Raw genomic sequence first — 12,829 nt, 5'->3', positions numbered from 1 at the left:
ATGTCCCTGGTCACGAATTGCAGGCGAAACAACAACAAATGTACATGTCAAGAAGACCAACTAGCCTTGTAAAACCATGTGTTCATCACAGGCCATGTTTTGGCAAGACAAAAGAAAGACAACATGACATGTCAACAAATCTAATGGCTAAGTCAGCCTCATAGTTTTCCACAGGAAACTATTCATAGATGGAGTCACAGGAGATTGGAAAATTTCCTGGTTAGCCCACTGAGAATATGGTTTTCACGCCTCTGGGGATAATCTCGCTAAATGGTTGGTGATAGTCAGCTGATCTGAGGGAAAGCTAGATCCCCAAATTTCACAGCACAACCTATAGGTACAAGAAGTTGTTTATGGGATTTATCTTCTTAGTTAGGAGTGTGTCCATTTTACCGTGGAGAAACAGTTTCACTTGAGCCCCAGGAGCCTCTCACCTCTGCGGTCAGTGTGAGTTCATCTGGCTTCCTCTCTGCTTGTACATTAGAAGATCTGCCAGAAGTCTGCGGATGGTCATGGGTTTACCTTGTGCTCTGCTCGATTTCCTCCTGCCATATTGCTAGCGGCTGTCGTATAAGTGAAATATTATTGAGTATGGCTTGAAACACCAAGCAAATAAATAAATAAATTCCACGTAAAAATAGTAACCTTACTGTTTAAGTCCACAAGAAGTTCTGAGTGGTATGCAAGAATTAGATGTGTAAGTGTTTTCAGTTTAGTATTGAATTGTCTCTTTGTATATTGCTGGCAATATACTTGATGAAACTTACCAGTTGTGAAATTGGCTTTGGTTGAACTTTGATTCTGACTTTAACCCTAAGCGTTGTTGAATTTATCTGGTGGAACATGGCCACACCATTCAAGATTCTTCAGTGTGAAAGGTACAAAAAATACTAGCCAAGAATAAGGAATGTGAGGAAATAATTGAGTAATAATGTGAGATAAGGAAATGTATAAAAAAAACTGATGTATATTTTCCAGTATGCCCAATAGACGACCGAGCTCTGGATGGGCTGGCCGAGGTCAAGATCAGTCCACACTAGAGAATATCTACTTTGGCAACAGACCACTCTCAGGGGTAAGCAGTTGTCTGGCTGGCTGTCTGTATGGCTGTGGGTTTGGCTTGATGCTTATAAGTACCTTGTAGTTGTCTAGACATATGGGTCTGTATAGCTGTAATGAAAGGCAGTCCTTTTGAAATCATATTTAGTAAATTTTAGTTAGTAAAAAAAAACCCTGACCAAGTGGGAGGCTCTTACTGCTTCAGTAGCAAAATGAAGTCAGGAATTTTTTTTTTATAGAATTGGCCAAGGGCTGTGGTTGACTTTGTTAACTCTGGTTTCCTCCACCTGTAAACCTTATAAGTGAAAAGTGCTACAGTTGGATCTAAAATGGCAGTAAGAATGATGATAAAGGAGTTCATTTACCGCAATTTTATATGTTAAGCCGTACAGCATTCCTGAGATATCTGGTGTCCATAATGGCAAGGAAACTTCCCAGAAACATGTTTCAAGTTCACAGTTAGCTAGGTTTATTTTTGCTGTTATGAATGAACACTCAATCTCTCAGTCTGCTGTTTGTGGATTTGGATTGTAAGTATGAACCTCCACATATTTTTCAGACAGCCTCAAAGTTTTTCCTCAAATCTCGACTACAGGATGCATGTCAGGTCCACAGGAAAATCTGCAAGATTCTCCTTTCTGCATATGAAAGTCTACAGTCCAACTTTGAGCTATATTTGAGCAAGATGTCCCCTCCACCAAATGTTAAACTTGGTAAGACTCTCTGAATGATGTCGGGAGGAAAAGTTGTTAACTTGTTTGACAGTGCTGGTATCCCAAGCGTATATGTACACTAAAGTGTTAATTATAGCTTAAATGAGATGTTAATTGTTGCTTGTGGCGTTATGAAGAATTACTGAAAAAATACCATGAAAGATTGTGTGAAGAGTTAGTGTCAGATGATGTATGTATATGTATACGTACCATGCATATGCCTTCATGTGTGAAGAAAGGTAAAACAAGAAACCCAGTTTAGCTGGGCTGCATCAGGGCTTGGGATCTTCTGAACAGTCCCAGTCCTGTTTGTGGTCTTCTAACTTCAAAGCATGTGTGCTTTAACAAGGGACCAACAGATAAGAATCAACATCATTTAGATTGCTTTACTGAGTTATAGCCAATTTACAGAATCTTGCAAAATTGGAAATTTAATGTCACTTTCAATTTCACATGACTTTACAACCTACAGATACAAAAACACTTGACGACAACAATTGCTATTCTGTGGTGACTGCAGTAGGTCTATAAATATCAGGTTGGCTGGATGTATAGTCATGATTATAGTTTCCCCGAATCTTGTTAAACCTACAGGCTTTGTGGATTGTGTACATAGGTCCCCACAGTATGTAATTAACCAGGTCTTTTTCATCAATACAGTGTGATCTGCTTTATTGCATAGACTAAATGCAAAAAAATATTATGCAGTTAACCGATCTATTCGTTTACCAGTATATATATATATATATATATATATATATGGAGTTGTCTCCCTTGGTTGGGGAAATGTATGAGAAGTTGATAACTCTGGAACAACCTCAGCCTTTGTGTTTGTTTTTTTTATATTTAAAAAATATGTGTATGAATGCTGTACATTGTGCCACATTGTCCCAATTTGTCCCTTTTAGATGAGATGAAAAAAATGCGTCATCTTCTTTTGTCTGGAAACAGACCCAATTCCTGTTAAAACGTTTTTTTTTCTCATAAAAGTCACTAAAATTCTGGTCCATTCGAGAAATCTTCCGATATAGGCAATGGACTTCAACAGTGGGGGTAAATCACACTCTTTGTCATACGTTGGTTTGCTGTCCTCTTCAGCCACCTGACAAATCTCTGCACCAGTTTCTTCGCTGACACGCAGCATGTCCATGTCACAGTTAACAAGTCACGAAACTGTGCCACTGTCATGTCCCATGCTGAATCCACATCTTTTGCCTCTTCTCTAACTGTAGTCAAAGGTCCAGGTTGTTGACAAAACCAGCTTTAGGGAAAAAGTTGCTTATTGTTTTGGGCTTCATGTTCTCCCACACTGATTTTATCAAGTGGATGGAATCCAAGACCATGAACAACTTTGCAAGATTCGTCCCTGTCATAGTTTCCACTGCCAATCTCTGCTATGATTCTGGACAGCATCATAGAGGCTTTTCAGGTTTCTTACAATCCCCTGATCACATGGCTGGATATCTGCTGTTGTGCTTGGGGGTAAGAATAAGAGTTTGATGTTTTTAGTCGTACATCATTTGGGTGGGCTGTGCAGTTACCCAGGATCAATTTATTTATTTGATTAGTGTTTTACACCGTACTCAAGAATATTTCACTTATACGACGTCGGCCAGCATTATGGTGGTAGGAAACCGGGCAGAGCCCGGGGGAAACCCACGACCATCCGCAGGTTGGTGACACACCTTCACACGTACGGCCGGAGAGGAAGCCAGCATGAGCTGGACTTGAACTCACAGCGACCGCATTGGTGAGAGACTCCTGGGTCATTACGCTGCGCTAGCGCTCTACCCAGGATCAAACAGAGCCTTCTTTTTTGCTGCATATTGTTCTTGTCCAGGTCAGTGAGCACGTCGGTGAAAATGTTGCCGTTTTGTTGCCGTTGTACTGCATGGGGAAGCCACTGGGTCTGTGCTGTGAGCGGCCACTGGCATGCTATCGGGCTTATCTTTTAATCTGTGATAGTCACGATGTGCCGAGTTGGCCTGCAGTTTTTTTTTTTTTTTTTTTTTTTCATAACCAGGTGTTCAGGTGTTTTTATCTCCTGACCTGAGGAATCCCTAAGTGTTTATTCAAATAAACGGGGCTCAAACTAGCCGATCCCTGGACATGCAGTTAAGCAGATTGTCCATTAAAACAATATGCAGTTATCAGGTCTTTAAACAGTGTGTGGAAATATGATTTGGTTTTGTCATAGAGTTTACTATGCAGTGAAACAGGTTATACATTAAACCGATATGCATTTAACAGGGCGTGACTGTATTAATATTTGTTTGTGTTTTTCAGAGCATGTTGACTGTCACAAGAGACTGGAATTGATTCTTGAGGTGTTGCAGGTAGGCTGAAGTTAAAGTAAAAAAGTTTACAACTATTTCAGGAAAACAGTTGAAAGTAAAAGTTTGTGTCTATTATGTAAAAAAAAAATCTTGATCTACCTGCATAAAACCTAAATACCCTGTTTCCCCTAACCATCATGCTAGCTGCCATCATAGAAGTGAAATATTCTTGAGAATGGTGTAAAATGCCAATCAAATCAAGTAACAATAAACCTAAATAAATCAGATAGTAGGAATACTTGATCAGACCCTTGTATCCAGCTTTGATTGGTCATGGTTAAGTCAGGGTGTTTGTTGTGCACCTGAAGAAGTCTCTGGTCCTCTGCAGAGCACAATGTTTTTATCCACCAATTAAAATGACTGCTGTGTTGTAAATCCAAGTGTTTTGTTGTGTACGACATTCAGTAACTATGAAATGCATAAATATATATGGCACTTTCTTTCAGTGCAGGAGCAGGCCATGGTGTAGTGGTTAGAGGTACTTGCATTTCTACCTGTAGAACAAATGAGGTGTGGGTTCATTTCTGGCCATGCGTAGGGAATTTGCAGGCTCACAAATTTTGGTGGCAGTAAGTAATCATCGCCACACAAATCTGCACGGTCAAACTTTTGTAGAGGAAGATTAGTCTTCCGGTTAAGTGTGTATATCTGTACATACACATGGGAAAGATCCATAGTTTACCCCGGGCACAATGCCTTCCTGCACCACTCATGACTATGGTGTTAAATGACAGTCAAATACATACATACATAAATTAATACTTTCAGGGCTCTCAGGAAGAAGAGGACCTGATTCAGACTGCAACTACTGATGTAACCCAGCTGTGTGCAGAGAATGTGATTCTGTGGACCCAGTTCCTGGACGCTGTCACTCTCCAGGAGAAAGTCTTGGGGCACCTCTCTCAGGAGCACCATAATCTCAGGGTAGATTCTCTGACCTTTTTCTCACTTCAATCACTTTTTCACTTGTACTGAGGGGTTTAAAAAGGGGGGTTTTAGCCTTTTATGCCGTCTCTTTGTTAACTGAAAAATCTTGAGAACAAATTCATGTTTTCATTTGTAAAAGATTTTAAAACATATTGGAAAGTGAATATTACGATTTAGTACTTTATGCCCCGTTATTTGAGCATTCCACTTCATATATGTACTGACTGTTCTTAAGTCCACTTGAGCTTTGACCCACATGTGGTTATGACAGTGCTTGTTTTTAATATTTATGTGTTCATTTTTTTGTTACAGGTGAAAAGGCTTGCTGAAGCCTTTTTTACATTTGAATATCCAAAGCAAGAATCTATAGCCTGTTATGAGCCTAGGTGAGGAAACCTAAGTTAGTGAATGAATTTAAATTTAAACCTGTTTACATTGTCATTCCTGCTTTTGGACTTATGACCCACAGGCTGTCTGCCTGGGTCCAAACTACATTTAACTGTTCAGATGCATGTAAAATTACATCTGATAATATAGTTTTAGCTGTGGTAAGAATTGAGAACTAAAGTTATTCAGTTATATAATCTCATTAAGTTTATAATTACCTACATGTAATAGGATAAATTTTTCAGTTAAATGTAATTTCTCTTGGTCAGCCATCTCATTTTAACACTGATCATTGGCCTATTCAGTGATAATCACAGATATATAGCTTAGTTAAAAAGGGAATAGGAAAGCCTATACCTAGTGAGTAGGAAAGGACTTCGGATTTGTCCATATTGTTTACTGCAAAATTATCACTTCTATTTGTAAACTAACAAATCTATATCTCCACTATGTCTTTTAGTAGGTTTGTGTCGTTTTTGCATTTCTCCGTACGATGTTTCCACCTTTCTCTGTTGGTTCACAGTATTCATGGTCACAGTGACATTGCCACGGTTGTGAGGAATTCCCCCTATTTCCAGAACATTGCCCCTCTTCCTGTTGAGTCTCCAGAGGTGGACGGAGACGCCAATTCCCTCCCTATCATTTTTGAAGACATTTACACAGATCATTTTGATAGCCCAGGTACATTGTTTCTCAATATTTGACAGGTTATTAACTTGCCAAATTCTGCTTTATATTAAACTGTATTTACAGTTTAATCTTAAGACATATGTTATAAATCCATTTGTCCTTTTGCCTCTGGTTCTTTTACATTTCACATAATCTGTCTGTTTACCTGTGCTTCGTATGGTAGTTTGCATGTCTGTATTGTATTCTGACTGTGCCACTGAAGCAATGTTGCTTAAAGTGCTACTTCAGTCCTGAGAGAACCTGCGAAAAAATATCAAAATGATATAATGGATACTCTAGGGGACAGAGCTAACACCAGGGTTGAAAAAGATTTACGATGAATAACACTGTTCAGCTCGTATAAGTGAAGAGTCCTGAGAAACAAAATCTTCGTCTGTTTCCGTAAAATTTTCCTGATGTGGTGTGATAATGTTCCTTATGTGGTGATGAGTCAAGTAGATGTGCAGTCAAGTAAAGCAGTGATGCTGGAATGATGTCATGCACGTTTGAAATTGCGACGTCATTTGTTGGCATACGTCAGCGATGGGTGACGGCAAATATTCTTGCCTGACGTCACACCAAGCAAAATTGGAAACGACAGAAAACTTTTGTTTCTCTACTACCTTTTGAAACTAGAGACAGCGGTTTTAATACATTGCTATTTTTTAAAAATTTAGTAAAGTTATTCAGGCTGTCTCAATCCTGATCATTTAACCCTGCTTTTAAGACATTCAGGTCTTTACTGTAGTAGCTCTTTAAGGAAATCGACATGATACTAAGAAATTAAGAGAAATACTTTTTCATGTTGTTGTTGTGATGATCAATATTTAGCAGACGGGACTATGGTGGGTATTACGACAATGTTGGTTGCTTTGTCAATCAGTTTCAGGTTATTCAGCAGGGGTGTGCTATACAGAATCCTATCATGACACTTCTCCCAGAATATTATTCCAGAATGCATCATGGCGCCTTTGAATATGAACATGAGTTTGTTTACCTCTGTGATTGAGTCCACCAGTCAGTGTGTAAATATAGAGGTGCAAGATGGGAATCATGGAAAGAGATTGACACACTTCTATCTATTTATGTACTCTTCATGTTTGTCTTTCCATCTGTGAACTTAGCCTTAAGCCTGTTTTCTATTCCTAGCCATATCTGTGAAATACTTATATTTGCATATTCAAATGAAAACTTACACATTGTTCAGTCATACAACATGCCTCTGCTATTCTATGTCTGTTGCACATAAGTGATTAATAACTTGCTTATTATGTATGTATTTATGGAGAACTGGGTCATGACATCAAAATGTGTGCAGCATTAATGTCTTTTTCATCAAGCAAAACTGGGTTTTTTGATCGGTGTTTTACGCTGTTCTCAAGAATATTTCACTTAAACGACGGCGGCCAGCATTATGGTGAGAGGAAACCAGGCAGAGCGCAGGGGAACCCATGACCATCCGCAGGTTAATGGCAGGCCTTTCCACATACGTTTGGAGAGGAAGCCAGCATAATCTAGACTTGAACTCACAGCGACCACATTGATGAGATCCTGGGTCATTATGCTGCGTTAGAGCACTAAGCTCTTTGATCGTAGAACATGAATGTTATGAAGGTTTTGTTTTTTCTTGAAGAACCCTTGACTGCTAGAAAGAAGAAAGCCCAAAAGGAGAACAGCTCAGAAACAGGGAGCTTTTTGACTCCAAAGATATCTAGATCTGATTCATCGTCTAGTCACAGTGGAGACTCACCCAATTTACGCTCCAAGGGAAAGAAAAAGTTTATAAAAAATATCAAACCTGAGGCTTTCAAGCGGCCATCGTCAACCTACAACATCAATGCAGCTGAAATGGGTCCTGCAGCACGCAAAGACGTTGTTCTTGTTGGTTATCGGAAGGTACCCCCAGCAGAGTCAGTTCCACGAGTGGAGCCTGTGGAACTGGGCACCTTCAGTCCTAACATGGCCTCCATCCTGGACGAGCTGGACTTGTCTGGGGCGGGGCTGGCAAGTAGTTCCTCCATGCCCTCGCTCTTGGTCCGATCCTGCTGGAGCCGAGCCAGCAGCAACTCCATGCCTGAAATAGATCCAGAAAGTAGTCCCAACATGGCAAACATGGGCTCTAAGGCCGATAGTCCCACGAGGTCGAATTCTTCACCTAGAGAAAGCTCAGGGTCCAAGGTAGTGTTACGCCGACAGCAAGAGGCTGCTGTGAAGTCTTCTGATGGTGTTACTAAAGTAGGTAACCCGGATTACAGGCATACCATGTACGAGCCTATAACACAGAACTTGTACTCTCAACACTTCAAGGAGACTTCGGCAACTGGGAGCGGCTCAGCTCCCTGTACCCCTGAGCTTCCGCGCACATCCAAGGATGATAACTCTGTCCTGTCCAGTGTGGATTCTGGGGAAACCTCAGACAATGTCAGTCAGGATCTATCAGCTATGCATATAGGCAAGAAAGATTATGATAATTTAGCTAAGGGCATAACACAAGCTTTAGGGGAGGAGGAAGTGGTAGAGGAGGCAAAGTGTAACCTGTCCAGCTCCAGTTCTGACAGCAGCATCGTCCTAGACAAACTCATCAATGGAGAAGTTCTAGATGACAGTTGCATGAACTTTGACAAAGACAGTGGCATTTCTGAATCGGTGAACAGGAGTGGTGGCAACCTATCGGAGGCTGGACTTGGGCAAGGGGAGGCAACTGGTGTCAACAGTATGACAGACGGAGACACAGTGGTTGTTTCTCACAGTGTGAGTGATTCGTCCATATCACAATCTGGGACTGTCGTGAATTTGACTGATTCAAAATTGCCCACGGACAAGTTGGAGGATAGTTCTGGTAGTGAAGAAAAGTTAACTTTGATAGAACTTCTAAAAGAGGAGTACGTCAAATTGCAACAGGAAGGTTCACTTTCGGATAGCGCCACTGAGGAAGTGTGTGCGAACAGACGTCAGAATTCATTAAAGAGCAATGTCAAGTGCTCGAGTGATACAAATATCTGTGAACGTCAGGAGAAGCTTTTGCAGCCAGATGTCCCGCAGCATTCAAATGCCATGGCCATGTCCATTTCGTCGTCCACACCTGAACTTTCACAGTACAACGACCAGGCGGACCACCCAAAGCTAGTCAACTTAGTGCCCAATCAAACTATTAGGTATGTGAAGTCTTTAAAGGGACAAGTGGTGGACTTTTATTACTCTACTTCATTTGTTTACTCCATTTGGATACTCTGTTTCACCATTTGTTGACTCCATTTGCTTACTCTAATTCACCATTTGTTGTTTCACCTAAGATTAACAATTCTTTTAGTGATGCATTTTGCTTGATTCTTATTGATTCACCCATCCTGTATGGCCAATTAAGTTTTTTTTTTTGTCTGAAGTTTGATTAATTTCATCAGAAACACCAGAGTGTTGGCATCAAAAGTATCATGTTAAGGCCTTTGCATGCTTCTGAACATGCATTATTACCGACCAAACTTTTGGTGAAACACAGTAAATCCAGCAGTAATTTTATGTGCATTTGTGTATCATCTCTGCAATGTTCCAGTTGTTTCAGAGAACTGATGAGCTGTTTTGCTTTGATGTTTTCAACTGGATATAAAGATCTGAAGATATTTTCTTCTTTCTTCACATAAATTTAAATCCTGAAGCTAATAGTACCTAGCATTACTTTCTGGCGTTACCCTCGAGACTAGGCCAGAGCAAAATCTCTTGTTTGAGTCCAGTTACATGAATTTTCACAGAATGCAATGTTGTAGTATTTATTTGTTTTCCTTATGCAAGTTTCAAAACCAGTAAACTTTAAGAAAACAAACTTTAAGAAATAACTTCATGGGCTTGGAAAGGCCTGGAATTTTAAATTAAAAAAAAAATGTGGGAATGCTGTTACCAGTACTACTGTAGTGTGCAAAATCCACATTTTAAGTACATATATATGGATAAGAATTTAGTGAAAAAAACCAGTTTAAGTTCTTTTTGCTGTGTTTGGTGGAAATTTCATAATCAGTGCTTTTCCTGTCAAGATGCTTTAAAGCTTCTGATTGGTTATTTATGATGGCTAAACTTCATTTGTCTCTCAAAAGACCTCAAAATAAAATAAATGCATTTCTTGGTTCACCTGTATGTGAATAACAATTGAATGATGTATTAAACAAGGTTCTTTTCTCTTCCTCTGCCTACAGCTTTGTTACTATGAAAGAAAAATTAAAAAGTCAGCTACGGTTTCAAGGGCAGCTCTACAGGTATGCACTTAATGTATTATACTGCTGACAGATGTTCTGAGATTGGCTGCCAGATCAGGAATGCACTCAGCATTTCGTGCTGTGAGGCCCTGCAAAATTGGAATATTTCCCATACATGGCCTCACATTACTGTAATTTACATACAGTAAATGACCAAAAAATCACCCAGGACTATGTTACACATTTTGCATTAGTCTGAGAGTTCTATTAATTTAGACATTAGATCTGCTCATATTGAATTTTGAGAAAGGAAGGATGATATCCAACTGGAAAATATTTATGACCTTTACATGTCTCTAAGAACCTATTCTTTGGGAATTTCTCTTTAGGTGAAGCACAGTGATTTTTTTAATCATATTGAGTGTCACTGGCATTTGTTACCTGTTCTGTTGGATATTTAGAACAATCTCTCAGGCACATGTATATGTACAATGCAGCTTAAAGTTCAGATATGTCCTATCTTTTCAGCCAAGTGATGTCTTTTTTTTTTCTGATAAATACTGACTTTGTTTTGTGTTTGTTTAGTGATTTTTCCTCACTGGCCTCGCAGAATCCTTACTTCATGGTGCCAAGTGGTGTTGAGGACGAACAGGAGGGCCTCCACTTAGTCATTTGTGTTCATGGCCTTGATGGTGAGAGGCTGTTCAAATGATATACTCACACGCAAGACTTCATTACACTGCATCTGCATGTAAATGTATTTAATTAGGGGGAACTGCCAAAACAATTTTCTTGAAAATGGTGTCTGTATTATAAATTCATTTATTAATTCCTATTAATTGTGTTGGCAGGGGGGTGGGGGGTGCTCTGTGGCCGAGATGGTTAGCACGCCATCGCCCCTCTATTACCCAGGAGCCTCTCACTGATGTGGTTGCTTTGAGTTCAAGTACAGCTCATGCAGGCTTCCTCTCCGGTTGTATGTGGGAAGGTCTGACAGCAACCTAGCATGCTCGTGGGTTCCCTCACCCACCCCGGCTTCCTTCCACCATAATGTTGGCCACCATCACAAAAGTGAAATATTCTTGAGTAAGGTGTAAAACACCATTCAAATAAATAAATTAATTAATTCTGTCCAGATGATTGGAATTTATGGGAAGTAGAAAAGGTTGTATTTGTATTTTGAAGCTTTTTTCGTACATGTAACTTTGTTGAAGTCAGATTGTGTGTGTATATTTTTACATGGGCACTTGTTGCTTATGTTACAGGCAATAGTGCTGATCTGAGGTTGATAAAAACTTATTTGGAAATGTCACTTCCTGGTTACAAACTGGAATTCCTGATGTCAGAAAGGAACCAGGTAAGTCAGTAATGAGGATTTTTCTTTGCAGGACAAGTTAACCTGTCCAGCAAGATGGTGGTTTCAACAAATATCAAGTATTCTAATTGGCTGATGTAGTACATGTATTTTGACTTATCTGTTGTGGTTGGCCAGATTATTTTGATGGACAGAGATGATGGGGCAGTCAGGCAGCATTAGGATAAACATTAAAGCATTGAGACCCGCCTTGTAGCTAGGGGTGAGCGATATTACCAGTTTACCAGTAAATTGCGGTACGGCCAAGCCGATTCGATGTATCATGATACGGTTTCTCCATACCGGTTTTTGTGTGGATGTTTGGTAATTTCCGTGGATACGGTCGGAAATGCTCGGAATGTTTCCAAGCGTAATTGATAACATTTTCTTGTTGTGTAAATATATAATTAAATAAGATTTCAAAGAGTTTACACGAAAATAGGTGTAACTGTACATTGCATATAAGTAAACAAAACTGTGAAGGTTTAGTAGAAACAATTCCCACGTGTACGTGGCCGTGTCGTGCCCGTGTAACAATATATTGTTATACGTACGGCAATACAATTTTAGGGGCAATACCCACCCCCACTTGTAGCAGTGAAGGAAGAGGATCATTGGACATAGATTTAGCCAGATTTTAAAACTATTTACAGTTTTTCTCCTATTTGAAGAATGATATTAATGTTCATCCTATACTGCATGTGTGCAGAGGACAAACATTACAGCATTGGGACCATTACACCATTCGGCATAGATTTAGCCAGATTTGGAGATTTAGTTGTCTCATTTTTAGATAGCCTATCCCTCCTATTTTCCCACTATCTCTACATTGTTAAGTTCATCAGAACAGCACGTCTCAGAGACACTTAAGCACTCCTGGCCAAACATACCCCAGTCAGACCATTATGATGTTGTAATTGTTTGTTGCCTACAGGACACATTCTCAGATTTTGACACAATGACGGATCGACTGGTAAAGGAAGTTCTGTCCTATATTGAGATGTTTTCCCTGCAGCCAAGCCGAATCAGGTGAGTTGATTTTGTGTTCAGAAGTACATTGCGTAACCCTTATCTTATCTGCATTTTGCTAAATCATGTATGGGTAATGTATGGGATATAATAACAAAAGCTGAATATGTTTAGATGTGTTAAATACACAATGTATTGCCATGCGACCAATGAGAACTCATTCACTTAACT

At 39.7% G+C, this 12,829-nt stretch overlaps 1 protein-coding gene across 1 annotated transcript in view; it reads left to right on the top strand.

Annotated features, from left to right (window-relative positions):
- The window catches only part of LOC135469620 (protein FAM135A-like), a 36,847-nt gene that overhangs the window by 12,133 nt on the left and 11,885 nt on the right, over nucleotides 1-12,829 (top strand). Inside the window, exons 7-17 of the mRNA XM_064748131.1 lie at nucleotides 979-1,075; nucleotides 1,619-1,772; nucleotides 4,059-4,108; nucleotides 4,877-5,032; nucleotides 5,348-5,421; nucleotides 5,946-6,103; nucleotides 7,725-9,246; nucleotides 10,276-10,335; nucleotides 10,861-10,967; nucleotides 11,541-11,632; nucleotides 12,564-12,658. Coding sequence (XP_064604201.1) covers nucleotides 979-1,075; nucleotides 1,619-1,772; nucleotides 4,059-4,108; nucleotides 4,877-5,032; nucleotides 5,348-5,421; nucleotides 5,946-6,103; nucleotides 7,725-9,246; nucleotides 10,276-10,335; nucleotides 10,861-10,967; nucleotides 11,541-11,632; nucleotides 12,564-12,658 — 2,565 coding nt within the window. The remainder of the gene's footprint in view (nucleotides 1-978; nucleotides 1,076-1,618; nucleotides 1,773-4,058; nucleotides 4,109-4,876; nucleotides 5,033-5,347; nucleotides 5,422-5,945; nucleotides 6,104-7,724; nucleotides 9,247-10,275; nucleotides 10,336-10,860; nucleotides 10,968-11,540; nucleotides 11,633-12,563; nucleotides 12,659-12,829) is intronic.

The sequence above is a fragment of the Liolophura sinensis genome, chromosome 7, assembly GCF_032854445.1.
Source record: "Liolophura sinensis isolate JHLJ2023 chromosome 7, CUHK_Ljap_v2, whole genome shotgun sequence".
In the NCBI taxonomy this organism is placed as follows: domain Eukaryota; kingdom Metazoa; phylum Mollusca; class Polyplacophora; order Chitonida; family Chitonidae; genus Liolophura; species Liolophura sinensis.
The sequence above is the reverse complement of the archived record's forward strand: the minus strand, read 5'-3'. Positions and strand labels throughout refer to the sequence as shown.